Genomic DNA, 22,581 nt, shown 5'->3' on the forward strand with positions numbered 1-22,581 from the left:
GGGCTCCTGAGAGGGGGAGCATGAGCTGTGTGGGCTTAATGAGTGACAGTATTATATTGTATTTGAATGATTTAGGAGATTTTCAATGACATTGGCTATATATTTTATCTATTTATCTTTAGTTCCTAACCCCTCCTAACATAAACCTTTCTTGTACTGGAATTATGTGGCATTCTATACTTTGTTTTCTGGCAACTGGTACAAGTATTTACTCTTCATTTTTTGTTGAAGAGGTTTAACCTTTCAGTAGTCTTTCCTGAAATAATTGCAAGACAAAATAATTCCCAAACTTGATGGCACAAATATAAGAGTCTATAAGACCCATTGAAAGAAAAGAAGTTGTTCAGTTTGCTGATTATTTTGATTTTGGGTTTCCAAATTGGCAGTCATTTATTCTTTTATATTCCATATTTTTCACATCATATTTCCCTCAAACATCTCTAATTAGTATTAGTCAAAAATAAAGATGTTTGTTTCACATGATCCTCTTTCTAAGTGGTAATTAAAATTGTTATCACAATGAGATAAGGTATTTTTCAACTAAATCATAAATGGCAGTTTTGTGATTTATAGAATTTTTTTTTTTATATGATCACACCTTGGTCTAGTCAATAATATTTTTTGGGACTTTCAATTTAAGAAACATGTAAAGGGGAAGTTTTAAGATAGCAACAGTATTTCTAAACTACTAAGCTTGGGCAAATATAACACAATGTAAGCCAACAAGTAGCTTTGGCAGAATCTCTCAGAAGATCATTCTCTATGTTTTTTTTATGACCAATTATTTTTCTTTCAGCTCAGGTTTTTGTCTGCCTGTATAATAAACTTTTAAAAACAGCAAAATACTATAAGCATCTTTAAAAGAATCAAAACAATAAATACTATTTTTAACAATAAAGTTATTATTTAGTATTAAACCACACTGTTCTTTATGATATTTATTCCTAATTTCTCAGGTTATTATGTGTAGTGTATTTCTATTTGTTTCAGGTCTATGCTTGGGGCTGTGGAGCTTGTCTAGGTTGTGGTTCTTCGGAAGCTACAGCTTTGAGACCCAAGCTTATTGAAGAGCTGGCTGCCACCAGAATAGTTGATATTTCTATTGGAGACAGTCATTGTTTGGCTCTTTCTCATGGTAAAGTCATTTGTTTTTAAGAAATAGTATTAACTATCACCTTCCACAAATACATTACATTTAAATTGGGCTTTTCTTTTGTTCTTTGTGTTTTGTTTTTAGATAATGAAGTTTATGCCTGGGGCAATAACTCAATGGGGCAGTGTGGACAAGGAAATTCCACAGGTCCTATTACTAAACCAAAGAAAGTGAGTGGCTTAGATGGCATAGCTATTCAGCAGGTCTCTGCTGGAACATCACATAGTCTGGCATGGACTGCTCTTCCTAGAGACAGGTAAAAGTGGCCACACTTAAAAAATTTTGTGTTTTAATAACAGTAGAAGCACTAGTAAAATCAGAAATAATTGTGCTTTGTTTATAAAATACCCTTCTGAACATTTTTAGTATCGTTTTTTTATTATTGTAAGTTGACATTAGATTTCTTTGCATTTGAATATTGAGATTAGATATGTTTTATAAGCATGAGCTTATCCCCTGTATTTAAGATATTTTCTTAATTTGTCTTCTAAACATTTTGAATTTCTTCTGTGTCCAGATAATGATTTTTAAAAAAATGTTTTATTTCAGAGAGAGGAAGGGAGAGAAATAGAAACATCAGTGATGAGAGATAATCACTGATCGACTGCCTCCTGCACACCCTCTACTGGGGATAGAGCCCACAACCTGGGCATGTGCCCTGACCTGTTAGTGAACCATGACCTCCTGGTTCATGGGTCAATGCTCAACCATTGAGTCACACTGGCCGGGCCCAGATAATTATTTTAAAATTTAATGTATAAGTATCAACAGGAAATTATATTAAAATAATCAAAACCAGAAGAAGGCTTAATTGATTTAAATAATTAATTAGCCTATGTACCCTTTATCTGGTTGGTTTTTTGGAAAGAGTAGTTGCCAGACTTTTAAATACAATAAGTTACTTTTTGCAGAAATTTAGCTTTTTCATGAAGTGATAATAACCATAGATCTGTTTAATTGGGTTGGTGACTTTTAGCCAATATTAGGAGGTTGAATTTTAAGGAATTTGAGGGTTGTTTCAGATATTTTTAGATGCATGTGGGCTAATTTACAACCTAGAATGTATTACACAGTTGACCCTTGAACAACATGGCTTTGAACTGTGCTGGTCCATTTATACGTACACAGATTTTTTCCCAATAAATATACAGCCAGTCCTGCATATCTGTGCATTTTGCATCCACGAATTCAGTCAACTGCAGATTGAAAACAGTAGTTTTCAATCTGTGGCTGGGAATCTGTGGTAGTTGGCCCAACCGTATGCATTTTTCTCTGCCATTTTATATAGGGGACATGAGTACCTGCGGATTTTGGTATTCACAAGGGGCGGGGAGGCGGCGGGTGTGTCCTACAACCAATCCTGTGCAGATACTGAGGGACAACTACAGTTAGTTTTTGGTGATTCAAAAGTTCTACATGGATTTTTTACTGCACTTGGGTAGAGAGTCAGCACCTATAACCCTTGCATTCATTGTTCAATGGTCAACTGTATTTGCATTCTAGACCTTTGATTCAGGTGGGGTTTTTTTTATGACATTGTAACCAATTAAATACATTTATACCCTCTAAAACAAAAGCCCAAAAGTATAATAAATTGAATATAAATAATTTATATTAGTATTAACTCTGCAACTTCCCATTTTATATGTAGGTAGTTTGTTTCCAAGATCTTGAAAATCTTCACAAGAGTTTTTAGGAGTTTTTCTTTTAATAGATGTCAGTATGTCACTGTATAGAGTCAGGCTATGTTTCTTAAAATGAAATAAACATTTTATAGACCCTTAGAAGGGGTTATAGTAGATCATGTGTCTCAGCCTTCTTCCTTCAGGTGAGTGAATATCCAAACCTTACAAAACAGATGGTGGTTATGTATTTTCTTCTTGAAGAACTCTAGGGATAGCCAATTCTTGGTTTTCCTCAGTTGCTAAAATGAAGGGTTTTATCACCTTCATAATCAAGAAAGTTTTCTGTGTATCTTGTTGAAACTTCCAGCTTTAGTAATGGTTTAGATTTTGATCATGTGTAATAATTTTATGTTAAGGCGGTTCTATGATTTTTCTTAATGCTTTTTTCTAGACAAGTTGTTGCATGGCACCGACCTTATTGTGTAGATCTTGAAGAGAGTACCTTCTCACACCTGCGTTCTTTTCTTGAGAGATACTGTGATAAAATAAACAGTGAGATTCCCCCACTCCCTTTCCCTTCATCAAGGTATGTTCTATATATGTATATTTGTGTTTGCGCACGTGCATGTCTATTAATTACTCATTTCAAGTTTTGATTTATTTTCTTTTTATTTTTGGAATGCTGGATGAATTTATTTTTTTAATTCTTTATTGTTTAAAGTAGTGGTTGCCAACCTTTAGGACCTCATGGACCGCTAGTGGTCTGCGGAGCACTGGTTGGCGACGCTGGTCCTAAGGTTTCCTTAAACCAGTGGTCGCCAACCTTTTGGACCTCACGGACTACCGGTTGGCGACTGCTGGTTTAAAGTATTACATAGGTCTCCTTTTTCCCCCATTGACCTCTCCCCAGAGTTTTGACTTACTATTCTTTCTTGTTTGATTTTCCTCTCAATTATATGAAATTCTTTACAATCTAAAAAAGAGCTAAACTTTAGATACTTGTTGATAATAATCTTTTTGGAGAGTTACCCATAATTTCATGAATCATGTTTTAAAAATTACTGTTGGTCATAATTTCACAAAATTTTTAAAGAGAAAAAAATGTTACTGAAACTGGAAAGCACGTGCTCTTTTATGTTCCAAAAGTTCACTGCAGTTTATTTGGTTTCAGGGAACACCATAGTTTCCTCAAGCTGTGCCTGAAGCTGCTATCAAATCACCTTGCTCTTGCACTTGCGGGAGGGGTAGCTACCAGCATTCTTGGGAGACAGGCAGGTCCACTTCGAAATTTGCTCTTCAGACTGATGGACTCAACTGTCCCAGATGAAATCCAAGAGGTAAGAGTATAGGACTCATGAATCTGTATCTAAAGGCACATTTTTCTCTGAGGTTGTAGCTTATAAATTCAACTATATCTTAGAAAACTTCAGTTGGATGTTCTTTCCCCTACTCCTATTTTCTTGGGAGAACAAATGTTTTTGGTCCATCTGTCCTTTAAAATAGAGCTCAAATGTCATTTCTGAGAAACCCTTTCAGTCCCTACTATCCTGCCAGGTTAGGTTTCTCTTATATGTGTTCTCATTGTAAGGCATTGTATTGAAGTTGTCTATTTATAAACATGCCTGTTTTTGAGCATCAGAAAATGAATTTATGAGGACAATGACCTACTTTATTTTTTATTATGATAAAATACATATAATATAAAATTTACCATCTTAACTATTTTTTAAGTGTACAGTTCAGTGGCATTAAATACATTCATAATGTTGTACAGCTATTACCACCATCCATCTCCATAACTTTTCATTTTGTAAAATTGAAATTCTATCTCCATGTTTAATAACTTCCCATTTTCCCTCCCTCAAGCTTCTAGCAATTACCATTCTACTTTTTGTTTCTATGACTTGGATATGCTAGGTGTGTCATATAAGTGGAATCATATACTGTTTGTCTATTCATGACTAGCTTGTTTCATTTATTATAATGTCTTCAAGGTTAATCTATGTTGTAGCATATGGCAGTGTTTACTTCTTTTTTTAAGGCTGGATAACCTTCTGTTTTATGTATATACCACATTTTGCTCACCCATTCATCCATCATATTTATGACCTTGGATTAGACACTGATTTCTTAGCCAAAGCACAAGCAACTAAAGAATAAAAGGTAAATTGGACTTAATCAAAATGAAAAACATTTATGCTTCAAAGGATATTATCAAGAAAATAAAAATATAATTTACTGAATGGGAGAAATATTTGTAAATCATATGTCTGATAAGCTAGTTTCTAGAATATGTAAAGGATTCTTACAACTCAACAATAAAAAAGATAACCCAATTTAAAAAAAATGAACAAAGAATCTGAGTAGTTGTGTCTCCAAAGATATAAATATAATCAATAAAAACATGAAAAAATATACATTGTAAGTCATTAGGGAAATGCAAATAAAAACCACATGAGATATGCTTCATACCCACTAGAAGGCTATAATAAAAAAGACTGACAATGATAAATATTGGTGAGGATGTAGAGAAATTGGAACCCTCATACATTGCTGGTGGGAATGTAAAATGGTACACCTTTTGGAAAACAGGTAATCTCTTAGTTACACATAGAGTTACTATGTAATGCAGCAATTCCACACCTAGATCTATACCCATGGAAACTGAAAACATCTCCATGCAAAAATGTGTACAAGAATGTTTATAGCAATGTCTATTCTACTAATAAAGGAATATGCAAATTGTCCGGGATGCCATCACAATATAACGACCAAACAGCAAGCTGCTTGGGGCGACAAGGCCGGTGGGGTGAGGGTGTTAGTGAGGGATGACCAAACGACTAAACAGCAGGCTGCATGGGGTGACCCAGTCGGCAGGAGGGTTAGTAAGGGACGACCAAACGACTGAACAGCAGGCTGCGAGGGGCGACCAGTTCGGCGGAGGGGGCAGTTGGGGATTACCAGGCTGGCAGGGAAGGGCAGTTGGGGGCGACCAGGCTGGTAGGGAGGCAGTTGGGGGTGAACAGGCCAGCAGGGGAGGGCAGTTGGGGGCCATCAGGCTGGCAGGGGAGGGCAGTTAGGGGCGAGATCAGGCTGGTAGGGTAGGGCAGTTGCGGGGGACCAGGCCAGCAGGGGAGGGCAGTTGGGGATGATCAGGCTGGCAGGTGAGAGCAGTTGGGGACAATCCTGCCCATAGGGGAGGGAAGTTGGGGCCAATCAGGCCAGCAGGGGAGCAGTTAAGGGGCAATCAGGCTGGTAGACGAGTGGTTAGGAGACAGCAGTCCTGGATTGTGAGAGGGATGTCCGACTGCCAGTTTAGGCATAAACCAGCAGTTGAACATTCCCCAAGGGGTCCCAAATTGGAGAGGGTGCAGGCTGAGCTGAGGGACATCCCCCCTCCCTCTGTGCACAAATTTTGTGCACTGGCCTCTAGTTATTTGTAATAGCCAAAAAGTAGAAATAAACAAATGTCTGTTAAATGGTGGATAAACAAAATGTAATATCACTCAGCTATCAAAAGAAATGAAAAAATGACACGTTACAATGTGACTGAACCTAGTAAACAGTATGCTAAATGAAAAAAGCCATATACAAAAGGCCACATGTTGTATGATTCCACATACATGAAATGTTCAGGGTAAGCAAATTCATAGAGATAGAAAATAGATTAGTTGGTTGTTAGGGGTTTGAGGGAGGGAGAGATGAGGAGTGACTACTAATGGGCTCAGAGTTTCTTTGTTTGGGTGATGACAAGATGTTCTAAAATTAGTGGTGATGGTTGTTCAACTCTGAATATACTAAAAACCACTGAATTTCATACTTTCAAAAGGTGAGTCCTGGCCCGTTGGTTCAGTTGGTTGGATCATTGTCCCATGCATCAAAAGGTTGCAAGTTCGATTCCCAGTCAGGGCATATACCTAGGTTGTGGGTTCAACCCCCAGTCGGTGCATGTATGGGAGGCAATCAATTGATTTCTCCCCCTCTTCCTCCCTCTCTCTCTCTGAAAATCAATAAAAACATATCCTTGGGTGATAATTTTTTTTTTTTAAAAGGTGAATTTGGCCCTGTCAGCATGGCTCAGTGGTTGAGTGTCGACCTGAGATCAGGGTTTGATTCCTGGTCAGGGTACATACCCTGGTTTCAGGCTCAATCCCCAGTGGGGGGCATGCAGGAATTTTATGACATGTGACTTACATGTCAGTTTAAAATAAAACAAAAAAGATGGTGATTTTTTCTGCTGCGGGGGCATGTCGCTGGGATGTAGGTAGGAGTATTAAAATTAACGTGAAACTGAGAATTTAATATCAGCAATAAGTAGTGAAATATTTTTTTAAAGGTTGATAAGTATTGGAATAAAGTAAGGAAAGTTAACTTAAAAAAATATCCTTAGAATCGTTTATTTATTCCTTGAGCCTCCTTGGTAGCTACTCTGTTTTAGGAGAGTTCTTAGGAGATGGATTCTCCCAGGGTGTGTATAAGGCTGTTTCAGTTGAGGAATATTTGTATTCCTTTTTCCTTCTCCCCGAAACTTCTAATAATTTATCTGTTTTCAGCAATCACTGTTGCTGTGTTTTGTTTCTTTCTTTTTTAGTACTATATTTTGAACCAATTGTAGACTTAAGGAAAAGTTGCATAAATAATAGGATTTTCATGTATCTGTCACCCAGCTTCCCCTAATACTAATGTCTTTACATAACCACAGTACAGTGATCAAACCCTAGAAATTTCATTGGCTTAATACTATTAATTAAACTAAAAACCTTATTAGAAATTATATCAGTTTTCCACTAATGTCCTTGTTCTTCTGTAGGATCCTATCTAGGATCCCGTTTTGCATTTAATTGTTATTTCTCCTTAGTCTCCTGCACTCTGTTACAGTTCCTTATCTTTCATAATTGGGACACTTCAGGAGTTTTGCTCAACTTTGCAGAGAGCCTTACGAGGCCCAATGCTGTATTCAACACTAAATATTTGTTGGATGATGATTATCTATTTAGTGGCAAATCGAAAATATGTATTCTGGTCTTCTTAAAGACATTTTAATAAGAACTTGCATGCTTTCTTTTTTCACATAACTTTTATTTAGATTTCCATGATCCACTTTCTGTGACTTCTGTGATCCTAATATCAGTGGATTTAATTTATCTTATTTATTAAAAAGGTAAGAACCAGGCCAATAAATACACTTTTCTTTTTTAATATTAGGTGGTAATTGAAACTCTGTCAGTGGGAGCAACCATGTTATTACCTCCATTACGAGAACGTATGGAGTTACTACATTCTCTTTTACCCCAAGGACCTGATAGATGGGAAAGCTTATCCAAAGGACAGGTGAGCTTCTGCATGGTATCTAAGTAAACCAGTAATATCACATACAAAGCACAGAGAGAGAAAAATGAAACTAATCGATTGCCTTGTGTTTATGAAATAATAGTGCACTTAACTTGATGGTTCTGGTGAATCCTTGTATTTAATGTTTTCTGCAGGGAGAGTTCCCAGATTTCTAATGAAGGTGAAGTAAATGATAACTTATTAAATTATGGGGGTAATTATTAAAATTATGGCTAATTTTTCCAGTGTTGCTTACACTTTCAAATCAGAGACCTTTTAGTTTATTTGTAATGTACTGAGTTGAAATCAAGGGCATGCACTATTATTGATTCCATGCCCAGAACTTTGTCTGAAATTGCTTTCATAAAAAGTAAAAGATGACTATTATGAAAAAGTATTTGATGATATGAGTGTGCTTATTCTTTTCTTTTTTTAATATCTTCTGTACATTAAAGTAAGTACATTTTGCTTAATCAAGTAGAACAATCAATTGTAGAGTTAAACATGTCTGGGGAAAACGGTGCGTCCTTGTAATATAATATTCACAGGTGCCTTGCAATGAGTATTTTGCATTAGCTAAGATTTCAGTTACATATTTTAAACGTCAGAATAAATAGTTTCATTGGTAATTCTGGCGCCAGCTACAGGTGTGAATGGGGCCATCACCGGATAAGAATACCTAGTGCATGTAGTATAGTTTATTTGTTGACGTTTCTGACTCCTTTCTACGTACAGTGCTAAAATTATGCAGAGTATGCCATTTTAGCTTAGAGTTTTAGGTTTTATAATAAAGAATGGAATAAAACTCTAAGTTGCATTTTCCCAAGTGGTATTAATGGGATAGCTTTTCTTTTTTTAATTTTTCTTTCTTTCTTTCTTTTTTCAGAGAGTGGAAAAGAGAAAGGTAGGGAGGGAGAAACATCGATGTGAGAGGGAAACATTGAAGAGTTGCCGCCCACATGCGCCCCAACTGGAAACCGAACCTGCTACCTTTTGGTGTATGGGATGATGCTCCAACTCACTGAGCCACACCAGCCAGGGCCAGATAGCTTTTCTTTTGATTACTTATTTGCTAAAAGATTATTGTTAATCAGAATATGAAGTGAATTATTTAGCATCATTAGTATAGCTTTTTTCTGGGATCTTTTTTTTTTCTAGTGAGTTTTAAGCTAATTCCTATTTTATCAATGGAAATATTTTTCTTTAGAGAATGCAACTGGATATCATTCTGACAAGTTTGCAAGATCATACCCATGTAGCCTCCTTACTTGGCTATAGTTCACCCCCTGATGCTGCTGACCTCTCTTCTGTGTGTACTGGCTACGGAACCCTGTCAGATCAACCTTATGGCACTCAGAGCTGCCATCCAGACACCCATCTAGCTGAAATTTTGATGAAGACTCTTTTAAGGAATTTAGGATTTTATACAGTAAGTTCTTTTTTGTGTGTGGTTAAAATAATAATAATAATAAAGCTCTTATTTTTTTCTTTGTTTTTAGAGGTGGAAGATATCACTTTAAGTCAAGATATTTTGACATTTAAACATTAATGAAATAAAGCTCTAGATTCCACTCCTCCATAGGGCAAAAACATGTTAAATCTTCTGAAATATTGTGGCTGCCTACTGACTTATAATTGACAATTCCGAGATTTATTTTAGAATTTTACCAAATTTTTTTTGATGTTAATGTACAAGAATAAACAGATACAAATAGTCAACAACATTTTGCAAGAGAGGAATAATGAGGATGGGTATAATAATAATTGACTTTACCAGATATAATCTTATAATTAAACAATATGATTGGCACTAACTAAGAATAGGATGTTCAACTGGAGAAAAGAAGGTGGACACTGTAGCTTTCCCTGTATTAGGGGGCCATTAAGTTTTACTTTGTGGTGTTTCTTAGATCCACCTCTTTTTTTCTTTTCATTTCTATAGGTTCTAACTCAGGCCATCAGGACCTAATATTAATAGTAGTGTTATAACTGTTTTCACTATTGGTGTCTTCTCAGTATCCTACTGCTGGAATAACCTTGTTTTATTAAAAAACAAGATTGTATTAAATTAAAACTTTTTCAGACCTTTTATCATTTGGCTTACATACATACCACTGTTGATCCCCTGCACATGGCATACCTACCTTCTGCTTGCTCTTCTGTCTACCAATCTATAACTTAAAAAAACACACAATCATTATTGTTGAAAGTATCACATATGTCCCCGTTTTCCCTCATTGACCCCCTCTGGTCCACCCCCACTCCCTGCCCCAGACCTTCACCACCCTATTGTCAGTGTCCATGGATTATACATATATGCATGCAAGTTCTTTGGTTGATATCTTCCCATCTACCAACCCACCCCCCGCCTTATTCTAGGAATCCTTGCCCAAATAACCCCATCTAACCATAGCATTATAACTGCATACCCTTTAGCAATTTTTAGAGTCAAAATGTACTGTATAACTTAACTTCAACTTGTTTGTGTATCCTTTCACATTGTTTCCTAGACCTCTTCAGTGTCAGGTCTGTATACTCTTTTCCTTCTATATAAGTTTTAGCGTTTTGTTCTGCCTACATTAAAAGGTTGTTGACTAGATTAGAGTATAGTTGTTCTTCTAAATTATTTTCTCTCAGATTTAAGAATGTAAATTTGACTTGATATTTGACTATAAGTGGAGTGGGAAGTGATATATATATATATATGTGTGTGTGTGTGTGTGGATACACACACACATACACATACATATACACATACATACATATATATATATATACACACACACATACCCACTTGTTATTGTCTGAAATTGTTTTCCAAAGTTTTAAGGAACATTTATGGTAAATTAAAGTAGTTCCTTTATTATGTCATTAGGGCTAAGGTAGATGTGTATATTATGTGGACATGGCAATAAAATATTACTTTTGGGCTAAAATAATAAATTATCTTAATCTGTTTGGTCTGCTATATCAGTACCCTGGACTGGGTGCCTTATAAAGAACACAAATTTATTAATTAGTTTGCAGATGGGAAATCCAGGACAAAGGCCCTAGAGGACTGGGTGGTTTTCTTGCCTGTGTCCTCACACAGGCAAGCTCTCTGTGATCTCTTTTGTAAGGGCATAATCCCATTCATGAGGGCTCTGCCCTCACAACAATTCACCTTCCAAAGATTCTGCTTCCAATTATTAAAATATTTGGGGAGATTAGCCTTCAACATATGAATTTTGAGGGGATACAAGCAGTCAGTTTCTCTCTAATAGTGCTTCTTTGGGAGCTTATAATGGTGCTTATATTGCAAGGGTCTTAAAATGTTCTGAGATCCTCTTTTGCATATTGTAAACAGACCATATATTATGCATAAAGATGTTCATTGCATCATTAATTATAACCAACTAGAAGCCCAGTGCATGAAATATGTGCACGGGTAGGGTCCCTAGCAGCTGCCCGCCAGGGCCTCCCTTCCCCTGGCTGCCTGCTGCTGCTGCTGCTGCCACTGGCCGGGGCCTCCCTTTGCACCCGCCTTAGCCAGGCACTGCCTGCTCACCTGCTCCACCATCCCGCTGCAGTCCTGCTCTCGTCAGGGCCCATCTGGGTTGGCAGCACCTCCATTGCCGCCCACTGCCAGCGCTGTGTCGCTGGCACCTGCTATGTTCCTCGCCAACCCCTGGTGATCAGCGCATGTCTAACTCCTGGTTGGTCAAACTCCCGCCTGTAGGGACAATTTTCATATTAGCCTTTTATTATATAGGATAATAAGAAGTTAGAAACAACTGAAATGTCGAAAATATGGGAATGATTAAATTATATGATATATATATATATGCTCAATGAAATATTATATGACTCAAGTTTTATATACACTAGGGGCCCAGTGCACAAATTTGTGCACCTTCAAAGGAACTGTGGGCCATAAGGCTGCGGTGGGTGCAGAGGCGGGTCTTGCCCCATCCTCCATGCCCCAGCCCAGCCCCTCCCGCTGTGGCCCTTGGTCCCCTCTCTGCCGGCAGCCCAGCTGCTGCCACTCTCATGTGCTGATGGCACTGGCCTTGCTCACACCTGCTGATGGCGCAGAGTGATTGGGGCCTGCGCCAGCAGCGGGTGCGAGAGGAGCCGGCACTGTCAATGTGTGTGAGCAGCAATTGCTGCCCCGATTGCCCTTCACGAGTAGGGGGAGGTGGAGAAGCCCTGAGGGGCTGGCAGCCGCCATTCGCACCCGCTGACTGGCGCCAGCTACAGGTGTGAGTGGGGCCATCACCGGCAGCAAGTGCAAGATGTGGCTGTGGTCCCTGATTGTCCCTCAGGAGCAGGGGGAGGTGGAGAAGTCCTGAGGGGTGATTGGGGCCAGCAGCCAGCCACTGGCACCTGCTGATGGCACCAAACAATTGGGGCTGGAGCCAGGCACCGGCAGTGGATGAGAACAGCGGCTCTGGTGCCAGTAGCGGGTGCGAGTGGGGCTGGTGCCAGCAGCAGGTGTGAGCGTCGGGTGGGACCACGGCATGTGGGAGCAAAGAATTTTCAGTAACCACTAGAGTCTTGCCCGGGTGACAGTGACCGGTGCACTGGATGGTGCTGCCCCTGCTCACCTGCTCCACCATACTGCCATGGCTGATGCCTGCCATGTTCCATGCTCTGCTTCCTGCTGCTGATGCCTTCCATGTTTTGTGTGCACCCCCTGGTGGTCAGCACACGTCATAGCGACCTGTTCGGTTCCACTATTCGGTCTATTTGCATAGTAGGGTTTTATATATATAGGTGGTCTATGAAAATGTAGATAATATTTGTGAATTTGTTGGAAAAGAGAAGAGTAAAAATAGAATGAGCAATATTATCAAAAAGTCACAAAAATCAGGAAAGAAATACATCAAAAATATTAATAGTGATTTTCTTTGGGTGATAGGCTGAATGATGCTTTTAAGTTTTTTTAAAATACAGTTTTGGTACTTTCTAAATTTTTTGCATTATGCATTTAAAAAAATATTTTAAACTTGAAATAATTTAAAGCTTACACAAGAGTTACAAGAATCATTCAAAGAACTCCGTGTATTCTTTACTCAAATTTGCCTTTATCTATCTATCTATCTATCTATGGATTTTTTTCTTCTAAATCATTTGAGGTAAGTTGCAGATGTCATGCTGGCTATTCCTAAGCACTTAAACATGTATTTCTTAAGAAGAAGTACATTCTCTTACATAACAACAGAACATTTATAGAATTCAAGAAATTTAACATTGATGCAGAACTACTATCCTATATAATATCACCCTAATACGCAAATTGACCAAATGGTAGAATGACTGGTCGCTATGAACTGACCATTAGGGGGCAGACGCTCAATGTAGGGGCTGCCTCCTGGTGGTCAGTGTGCTCCCACAGGGGAGTGCTGCTCAGCCAGAAGCTGGGCTCATGGCTGGTGAGCGCAGCGGCAGTGGCAGGAGCCTCTGCGGCAACACTAAGGAGCAGCAAGCTGAGCTGTAGGGAGCAGCAAGCAGGTGGCTGGTAAGGAGAGAGGGGTCCCGGACTGTGAGAGGGCACAGGCTGGGCTGAGGGATCCCCCCACACCCCCAGTGCACAAAGTTCATGCACCCGGCCTCTAGTCTAATATATAGTCCATATTCAAATTTCTATAATTGTCCCATTAAATTGTCCTTTGTAGCAGCTCCCTTTCAATCCAGGATCACATATTATATTTAATTATCATCTCTACTTAGTCCACTTATTTATTTTACTTTTTTTAAAATCTTCATCTGAGGACATGCTTCTTAAATTGATTTGAGACAGAGAGGGAGGGAGAGAGAGAGAGAGAGATTGAGAGATTGGTTGCCTCCTGTACGCCCGAAGACTGGGGAATTGGAACCACAACCTTTTGGTGTATGGGATGACAATCCAACCAAGTGAGCTACCTGGCCAGTGCTAGTCCACTTATTTCTTTTATAGTCAGAAATAAATTTCCTTTTTAAGAATTGTGATGTTAGAAATTCACAAGCATGTGAAAACAAAAACTTTACAGAAATCTGGAAAACAATAGCATTAAAATGTTGAAATATGTTGTCTTTGGGTACTGTACTGTTTTCCTATTATTTTCTGTATTTTCAAAATTTCTTTGGTGAAATATGTATTGTTTCTTTAATGGAAAAACAAATTGAGATTTTTTGATAAATCTTATCTAATAGCTAATAACAACATAGCAATGACTTAAAAATCTATAATATTGAAGAAAGAAGACAATGGCTTCTTAAATCAGCATCATTTATGGTAGGACCTTACTTTCATTTTCAAGCACTTCATATATGATCTTCATTTATGTATCATTTTAGGATCAAGCATTTGGAGAGCTAGAAAAGAATAGTGATAAATTTCTGCTTGGAACATCATCTTCGGAGAACAGTCAGCCTGCTCATCTTCATGAACTGCTGTGTTCACTGCAGAAACAGCTGCTGGCATTTTGTCACATCAATAACATTAGCGAGGTATTTGATTCTTTGCCTTTTATGGTGATCTCTCAGGGACCTTGAAACTCAGATATTTGGTTAAGCCATGACATTTGTGTACCTTGAATCTTTTAAAGTGTAGTAATTTAGCAACTTTTCCCCCTTAGAATTCAAGCAGTGTGGCATTGCTTCATAAACATCTTCAGCTCTTGTTGCCTCATGCCACAGATATTTATTCACGTTCTGCAAATTTACTCAAAGAAAGTCCTTGGAATGGCAGTGTTGGAGAAAAATTAAGAGGTATGTTTAGAACTAGCTTTCAAATGTAATCAGTGATTATAAAATAAGAGTCCTTAGCCTTTCCAAAGCCTTATGAGGGCCTGAAACCTCTGAGTAGAATAAGGATGATCTTGAATCTCCTTATTGAAAACCCCTTTGATTTGGGTTGATTTTGGGGTGATGGTAATAGTGATTGATCTGGTTAATCTTAAAAGAAGCTCTTGGCATGACAGAGGCCTAATTTTAAGACGTTGGATGATATATACTCAAAGTGATTAATATTAAGTGGTATAAAGTGAGATTTTTAATTTGCTATTTCTTTACCTTCAACATTTTCCAGTGTTCCCTTTTTCTTCTTGAAATGCCTTCTTTTCCTTGGGCTTCTGTGTAGTCATAATCTGTTTTTACTCATATATCTCTGGTCACTGTTTTTTATTGGTTCCTATAAACTCCTCTTTCTTGGACATGCCCTTTAATGTGTATGATCCTCTGACTTTTGCCCTAAACCCTTATTTCTCCCTGAATGATCCTATCAGGTCCCATTGCTTTTAACCACCATATGTATGTTGACTCCTGTATCTGCACCTAGCTGAGAACTCCCCTTTTCACATGGGCCTTTCTCTAGTTACCTACTGGTGTCTTTTTTTGTTTGTTTTAAAGGCAACTAAAATTCAGTATGTCTGTCCAAAACCAATTTACTCTGAGGTTCCCCCACTAAAAAAAGAAACTGCTTACTAGACATTTCCATTTTGCTGTTGCATGGGCATTAAAATTTAATCCATTCAAACTGAACTCATCTCTGAATGATCCACCCAAAATACAGTGAAGTATTGAAACAAATGTGATTTAAAACCGATAGTGATAATAAAAAGATAGATGCTTTGAGGTGATGTTAATTTTTTAAAAAGTAAATTTGGTTTAAAAAACATAAAAGGCTTCCCTCACTAAAATGTAAGCACTATGAGGACAGGAATTTTTATGTTTTTTTTCATGGCTGTATCTCACCTAGAACAGTGCTTGGTATGTTGTATAGGTACTCAGGAAATATTTTTTGAGTAAACCTAAAGAGGATAGATTTGTGAATCAGAAATTCATAATGCATTTTAAGGGAAGGAGTTATAATCTTTTGAATTTCTTGGCATGAGGATACGTATGCTTTCCCACAAAGTGTCTTTTGGTGGCACTCTCTGCAAGTGAGTCAATACTAATATCATGCCACCTATCAGGTAGGTGTTCAACAAAGAGTTACTGAATTAGTGTATTGTAAGTTAAAATTTATTGGTTTTAAAGTTTGTAACATGTTGAATTGATCCATGTTGAATTTCTTACCCTTCATAGATGTGATATATGTCTCAGCTGCAGGCAGTATGCTCTGCCAGATTGTTAATTCCCTACTGTTACTCCCTGTGTCCGTGGCTCGGCCTTTATTGAGTTACCTCCTCGACTTGTTGCCACCTCTTGATTGCCTTAATAGACTCCTGCCAGCTGCTGCTCTTTTAGAAGACCAAGAGTTACAGTGGCCTCTTCATGGTAAGTAAAGATGGTAAAAGAGCAAATAATGCTTTTGAGAAAAGTTGTTCCTCTTTGCATTCATCAGGTAAATTCTTTGACACTTGGATGTGTTATGTAATGAAAAAGATAAAGTTGTCATTTTCTCAGAGATTATAGTCTAAAGTGGGCTCTTACATGGGAAAACATTACGAAGTTGCTCATATATAATAATGTCATGAGTAGGATGTTTATATGGTCAGCAGGTTTGAATAGTATATTTTACTGATTCTAAGAAACTTTTTTTTACCTAAATTTTGACATGGTTTAAATTAGAATACATGTTACAATGGATGATAGGGAAGCTTTCTTTCCTTTGCTTCCTTTTCTTTTCTATAATATTCTTATTAATTTAAGAGAGAGGAAGGGAGAGGAAGAGAGAAACATCAATATTAGAGAGAAACATCTATCGGTCACCTCCCATATGCGCCTTGACCTGGGATTGAGCCCACAATCTGGGGATGTGTCCTGACTGGGAATTGAACCAGTGAGCTTTTGGTGCACTGGACAATGCTCAACCGAGTCACACCAGCCAGGGCAGAAAAGCATTCTTTCATAATCCAGTCAGCAGCATAAGGACACATTTTATAGTCAATAGATGGATTTGATTTTAAAAGTTTTATTTCTTGCCCTAGCTGGTTTGGCTCAGTGGATAGAGCGTTGGCCTGCGGGCTGAAGGGTCCCGGGTTCCATTCTGGTCAAGAGCACATGCCTGGGTTGTGGGCTCGATCCCCAGTAGGGGGTGTGCAGGAGGCAGCTGATCAATGATTCTCATCATTGATGTTTCTATCTTTCCCTTTCCCTTTCTCTCTGAAATCAATAAAAATACATTTTTAAAAAAGTTTTATTAAGTGCAAAAATTTTTATTTTTAAATCTCTTTGACAGTAAAATATTTTTTATTTTGGTTGTATATATAGATAACTGAATGCAAAAGATGGGAATTGAGAACCTATTTTTCTGTGTTTTCCCTTTTAGATATTTTATAGGAAATAACATTCTGATTTTAGGCAAGGCACTTGAAATCGCTAAATTTATAAAATGCTGATGATTCTGTGTATTTGAATATAGCTTAAAATATCATGTCTAGAAAACAGTGTGTTTTCCCACTGAAGTCTCTCTGTCCTAAGGCTATCAAAGGAGTTTCATTACTACAATTTTAAAACGTTTCAAGTTTAAGTGAGGTCACATGTTTTGATCTTGGACTAATGCATAAAAAGATCCTAGATTTTAGTCTTGGCTCTGCTAGTAATTTGGCTGTCTGATCTTGGGCAAGTCACTTACAATTTCTTAAAGCCTTTGTTTGTTTCTCCTGGAAAGATTAAGGTTAACAAGATGACATTGAGGGCCTATATTACTTTAACATTGTATGGTTCTGTGACAACTGGATTTAGATGAAGTCAAGTGTCAAGGTTACAGCTGTGTTGTTTAGGTTACAGCTGATGTTGATTAGGCTTAATATGGAGCCATTCGAGGTTTACCCTTCCTTTGCAAAAGCATCTCAGAACTTTGCGTTAGTTGATTAGGTGTCATTTTATTTTGGATTTCCACATCTGTGTTTACAATTGATATTTTTCTATAATTTTTCTGTGATGCTATTATTGTTGTATTATTTTTACTACCACCATTATACCAACCTCATAATATCAGTTTAGAATCTTCCTCCCCCCCCCCCTTTTTTTCCTGAAATAATTTGTGTAAGATAGGGATTATCTTTTCTTGAGGTTTAGAAGACTTTATCTATAAAACTATCTGTGCCTGGTTTTTTTAGATAGACTTTGGCTATTAGTTCTCTTTCTTAGAGGTTTTGTTCTCTTTCAGCTTTTTGTTTTTTTATCAAGCGCATTTTGGAAATTGATTTTTTTCCAGAAAATATCATTTGTTGGTTTTCATTTATTTATATAAAATTGTTCATAATATTTACTCATGATTTCTTAAAATCTCTGTTGTTAGATCCTCTTGTGTATTCCTAATTAAAAAGCATTTTTTAAAAATCCTTACCCAAGGATATGTTTCTATTGATTTTTAGACAGAAAATCAATAGGAGGGGAGAGGGAGAGTGAGTGAGAGAGAGAGAAACATTGGTATGAGAGAGGAACATCAATCAGTTGCCTCCTGTATGCACCCTGACCAAGGATCAAACCTGCAACCTGCTCAGGAATTGAGCCTTCAACTTTTTGGTGTATGGGATGATGCTCCAACCAACTGAGGCACACTGGCAGGGCTTTTATTCCTAATTTTTGAATTTTGTAAAGATTACTCTTTTAGAGATTTATGCATCTTTATTAGTCTTTTCAAATAACCAATTTTGGATTTATTGATCTGGTTTCTCCCCTCCCCCCACTAATCCCCCCTACACACAATTTCACTGATATCTGTTTTTATCTTTATGGCTAAGTTTTATCTTTATGGTATAGTTTTTTTTTGTTTTTTTTTTAATGTGAAGAACTGTTGAAAGCAAATGTACAAAAAGAAAGCGTGGGTCTGGATCTTAGTATAATTCTCAATTCAAGCTTTAAAAGTATTAATACTAAATGTAATTTTACTAAGTCAACCTTGTTTTGATTTTGGATGGATGAGTTGTTTCAAGTACTCTTATGGTAAAATTTGATCTGGATAATGAAAAGTAGGAATAGAATCCTTTGCGTTAATTCTGTCATATACTATTTTAATGTTTATCTTAAAATTAATAATTTTACAAAGGAAAATTTTGATAAGTATAACTTATCTGAATGTTTTAAATTAGTAAAGGAAATATATACAGAAAGTGTTATAATTTCTTTTCATTATAAGATTATTTTGCTTCAACATCTTATTATAATGCAAGAGAAAGCTTGAGAATCTTGAATACCTGATAAGGACACAACTACTAATGATTTTTGTCTTCAGGAGGGCCAGAACTGATCGATCCTGCTGGCGTGCCATTACCTCAGCCAGCCCAGTCTTGGGTGTGGCTTGTGGATCTGGAAAGAACAATTGCTCTCCTTATTGGGCGATGTCTTGGTGGCATGCTTCAGGGCTCCCCTGTGTCTCCGGAGGAACAGGACACTGCATATTGGATGAAAACACCACTTTTTAGTGACGGTGTAGAAATGGACACCCCTCAGTTAGGTAATGTGCTTTTTCACAACATTTAAAATATATAGTTATGTTTGTACCTCCATTGGAGATTTCATTTATTCTGGATTTGCTGAATAGAAAACTGATAGGAAACTAAAGTGGCATTTGCAGAGTAGGGGATCTGAGACTATAAATTGGAGCTCTGAGAAAAACAGTTAAATCCTCAGTATTGTGTAGTGAAAAGAGCCTTTAAAATAGGAAAGTGAAGGCCTAGTCCTACTCTGTCATTATTTATCACTCATTTGGAGCAACTTATCTAATCCATAAAAATGGGAAAATTCTTGATTAATTGTCTTCTGGGGCTTAGAGGTTATGAAACTGCTTCATAGAATATAAAGCTTTGTAAGTTTACCACCATGACTTACCAGTGCTCGGTTTTCAAACACCTCTCAGATGTGAGTGGCAGTCCTCCTCCTCCTTGCCGGTCCTGCTTTCATGTTGTTACCTTGTGTGATTCTTCATTTTTTTCCTCCTTATTTATGGTATCTTTGGAGATTCCTTTGTTCTGCCTCATCTTCTACTTGTCTACTTTGCTGGGAAGCTACCTCTCTGACTGTCTGAACATAAGAATTTCTCCAGTTCCTAAACAGATAATCTAGTTGTTTATCTAGGATAGGTCCTTTAATTAATGTCTCTGGGTTTCTAATTTTAATCCATAAAATAATGAGTTAGATTAGAAAGCCTACGTGGTCATATTAGATCTAAAGTTCATTATCTATATATATAAAAGGCTAAGTGTCTGTCCTTTCGTCCATCTGACTGGTAGCTATGGCTCACACTGATCACCAGGGGGCAGACACTCAATGCAGGAGCTGCTGTGAAGTGCATGGGCCACCTATACTAATAAAAGGGTAATATGCTAATTAGACCAGATATCTTCCGGACATTCTTCTGGACGTCCTTCTGGACAAAGCCACAGTGGCGGGACTGAGGCAGAGACGGTTAGGGGCGATCAGGCCGGCAGGGGAGAACAGTTAGGGGTGATCAGGCAGGCAGGCAGTGGTTAGGGGCGATCAGGCAGGCAGGCAGAGAGGTTAGGGGCAATCAGGCAGTCAGGCAGAGTGGTTAGAGGTGATCAGGCAGGCAGGCAGGTGAGCGGTTAGGAGCCAGCAGTCCCGCAGGGATCGGACATCCCCTGCGGGGTCCTAGATTAGAGAGGGTGCAGGCCAGGCTGAGGGACACCAGCCCCCCCCCCCATGCACGAATTTTGTGCACCAGGCCTCTAGTTTAAAAATAAACAACACCATGGACCTGGCACTGACAAAACCAGCACTCTGCTTCCCCCAAGAAGGACACAGGCCCTGCACCACCCCAGAGCGACACCCTACCAAATTGCAGCCAATGCTGCCAAGACCCCATGGCGCAAAATGTGGCCCACAGCCCAGCCCAGAAACGGTGGGCACCAGGTAATGACATCGCATAGCAATGCCTGGCCTCTTCTCCCTAGCAACTAGTCTCCTTGGAGTTTCTTCAGCCCAGGAACCCGACTTGCTTTATACCCAGGTGCAGACATTTTACAGTTTAACCAAATGTCTGTGAAGCATTTTCCTGTGCCTCATCTCATTTGATCTTCAATAGTCCTGGAGTACGTAGATAGGAGACTCAGTAGAATCCTATTTTCTTTTTATTAGCTGGAAAACGGAGATTTAGAAAAATGTAGAAACTTGACCCGACTGGAAAGAAGTAAGAAATGGTGGAACTTGAAAATGACTTCAGGTTTTCTCACTGCGCAGAATATAGTCAAACACTGCTGCAGTTAGATATTTTACCCTTTGTTCTCCCTGCGTGATCTACAATAATAATCTGCTTCATGTTGATATTTACTGCTGTGTTGCTGACAATTACCTGAGAGAGAAGTTGGGGTGCTTCACTAGGCTGGAAAAAGTTTAGCTAAATCAGAAAACAGGTCTAATTAAGCAAGTTTATCCTATATAATAAACAGGGAATTTGCAAATTGACCGTCACTCCGCCACAAAGATGGCGGCGCACATAGTGGATGGGTGGGTGTGGGGGTTTCCGTAACACAAGGTGACTGCACCCACAGTGGAGGCTGAGTTCCTGTAACGAACCTTAATGAGCAATCAGCAGGGACGTGAGGCTGTGCCTTCCCCAACACTCCCCCCCCACCCCCCCGAGGGGCTTGACAGAACCTCAGGCTGCACCTCCCCTGCCTGGCAGGGCTTGATGGGGGACTCAGGACACGCCGCCATGCCCTGGCACCAGGCCAGGGGACCTGAGGCCGTGCCCCCTGCCTGGTGGGTCTTGACAGGGGGCCTCAGGCCATGCCCCCCCGCCCTGCAGGGCTTGATGGGTGACCTCAAGGTGCGTCCCCCACCCCGGTGCTTGGCCTGGGGGACCTCAGACTGTGACCCCCTGCCCAGGGGGCCTGATGGGGGACCTGAGGCTGTGCCCCCCGCCTGGTGGGGCTTGACAGGGGATCTTAGGCCGCACCCCCAGCCTGGCTTGATGGGGGACCTCAGGCCGCGTCCCCCACCCGGCAGGGCTTGATGGGGGACCTCAAGGCGTGACCCCCAGCCTGGGATAGGGACCTCAGGCCGCACCCCTTTCCGCGGCACTGGGCCAAGGGACCTCAGGCCGTGCCCCTTACCCCGGTGCCAGGCCAGGGGACCTCAGGCTGCACCCCCCACCCAGCAAGGCTTGATGGGGGACCTCACATTGTGCCCCCACCCAGCACCAATCCATGGGACCTGAGGCTGCAACCCTGCCTGGCAGGGCTTGACAAACATGGGACTGGCCGGGTCGGGATCTAGCCCAGTGGGGGTGGGGCAGGCAGGGTATGGACCTGGCGCCAGGCCAGGGGACCTGGGGCTTGACAAGGGTGGGAGCGGCCAGGTCTGGATCTAGCCCAATGGGGGTGGGCCCAGCCAGGTCTGGGTCTCGTGCGATTTTGAGGCACACCTGGGTGGGTGGGGACTTGACTCTGGGTCCCATGGTGTGCCCCAGACTCTGACAGGAGGAAGATTTTCATATACATTTTACTAATTTTCTTTCATCTCTGACACTTCTATTATAGACCAAGGGCAAATAGCAATATTAAAATATTTCCTCTAATCCCCTTTTAATGTGCATGAATT

The 22,581-nt window shown here is 39.4% G+C and overlaps 1 protein-coding gene across 16 annotated transcripts in view; it reads left to right on the forward strand.

Moving 5' to 3' along the window:
• HERC1 (HECT and RLD domain containing E3 ubiquitin protein ligase family member 1) overlaps positions 1-22,581 on the forward strand; it is a 172,472-nt gene that overhangs the window by 41,319 nt on the left and 108,572 nt on the right. For all 16 annotated transcript variants that reach the window (XM_015568536.1, XM_015568535.1, XM_015568534.1 and 13 more), the window contains 10 exons: positions 991-1,135; positions 1,238-1,409; positions 3,230-3,364; positions 3,950-4,115; positions 7,984-8,109; positions 9,317-9,538; positions 14,428-14,580; positions 14,709-14,841; positions 16,159-16,350; positions 19,256-19,477. In XM_015568536.1, coding sequence (XP_015424022.1) covers positions 991-1,135; positions 1,238-1,409; positions 3,230-3,364; positions 3,950-4,115; positions 7,984-8,109; positions 9,317-9,538; positions 14,428-14,580; positions 14,709-14,841; positions 16,159-16,350; positions 19,256-19,477 — 1,666 coding nt within the window. The remainder of the gene's footprint in view (positions 1-990; positions 1,136-1,237; positions 1,410-3,229; positions 3,365-3,949; positions 4,116-7,983; positions 8,110-9,316; positions 9,539-14,427; positions 14,581-14,708; positions 14,842-16,158; positions 16,351-19,255; positions 19,478-22,581) is intronic.

The sequence above is a fragment of the Myotis davidii genome, unplaced genomic scaffold (genome assembly GCF_000327345.1).
Source record: "Myotis davidii unplaced genomic scaffold, ASM32734v1 scaffold461, whole genome shotgun sequence".
Taxonomy (NCBI): domain Eukaryota; kingdom Metazoa; phylum Chordata; class Mammalia; order Chiroptera; family Vespertilionidae; genus Myotis; species Myotis davidii.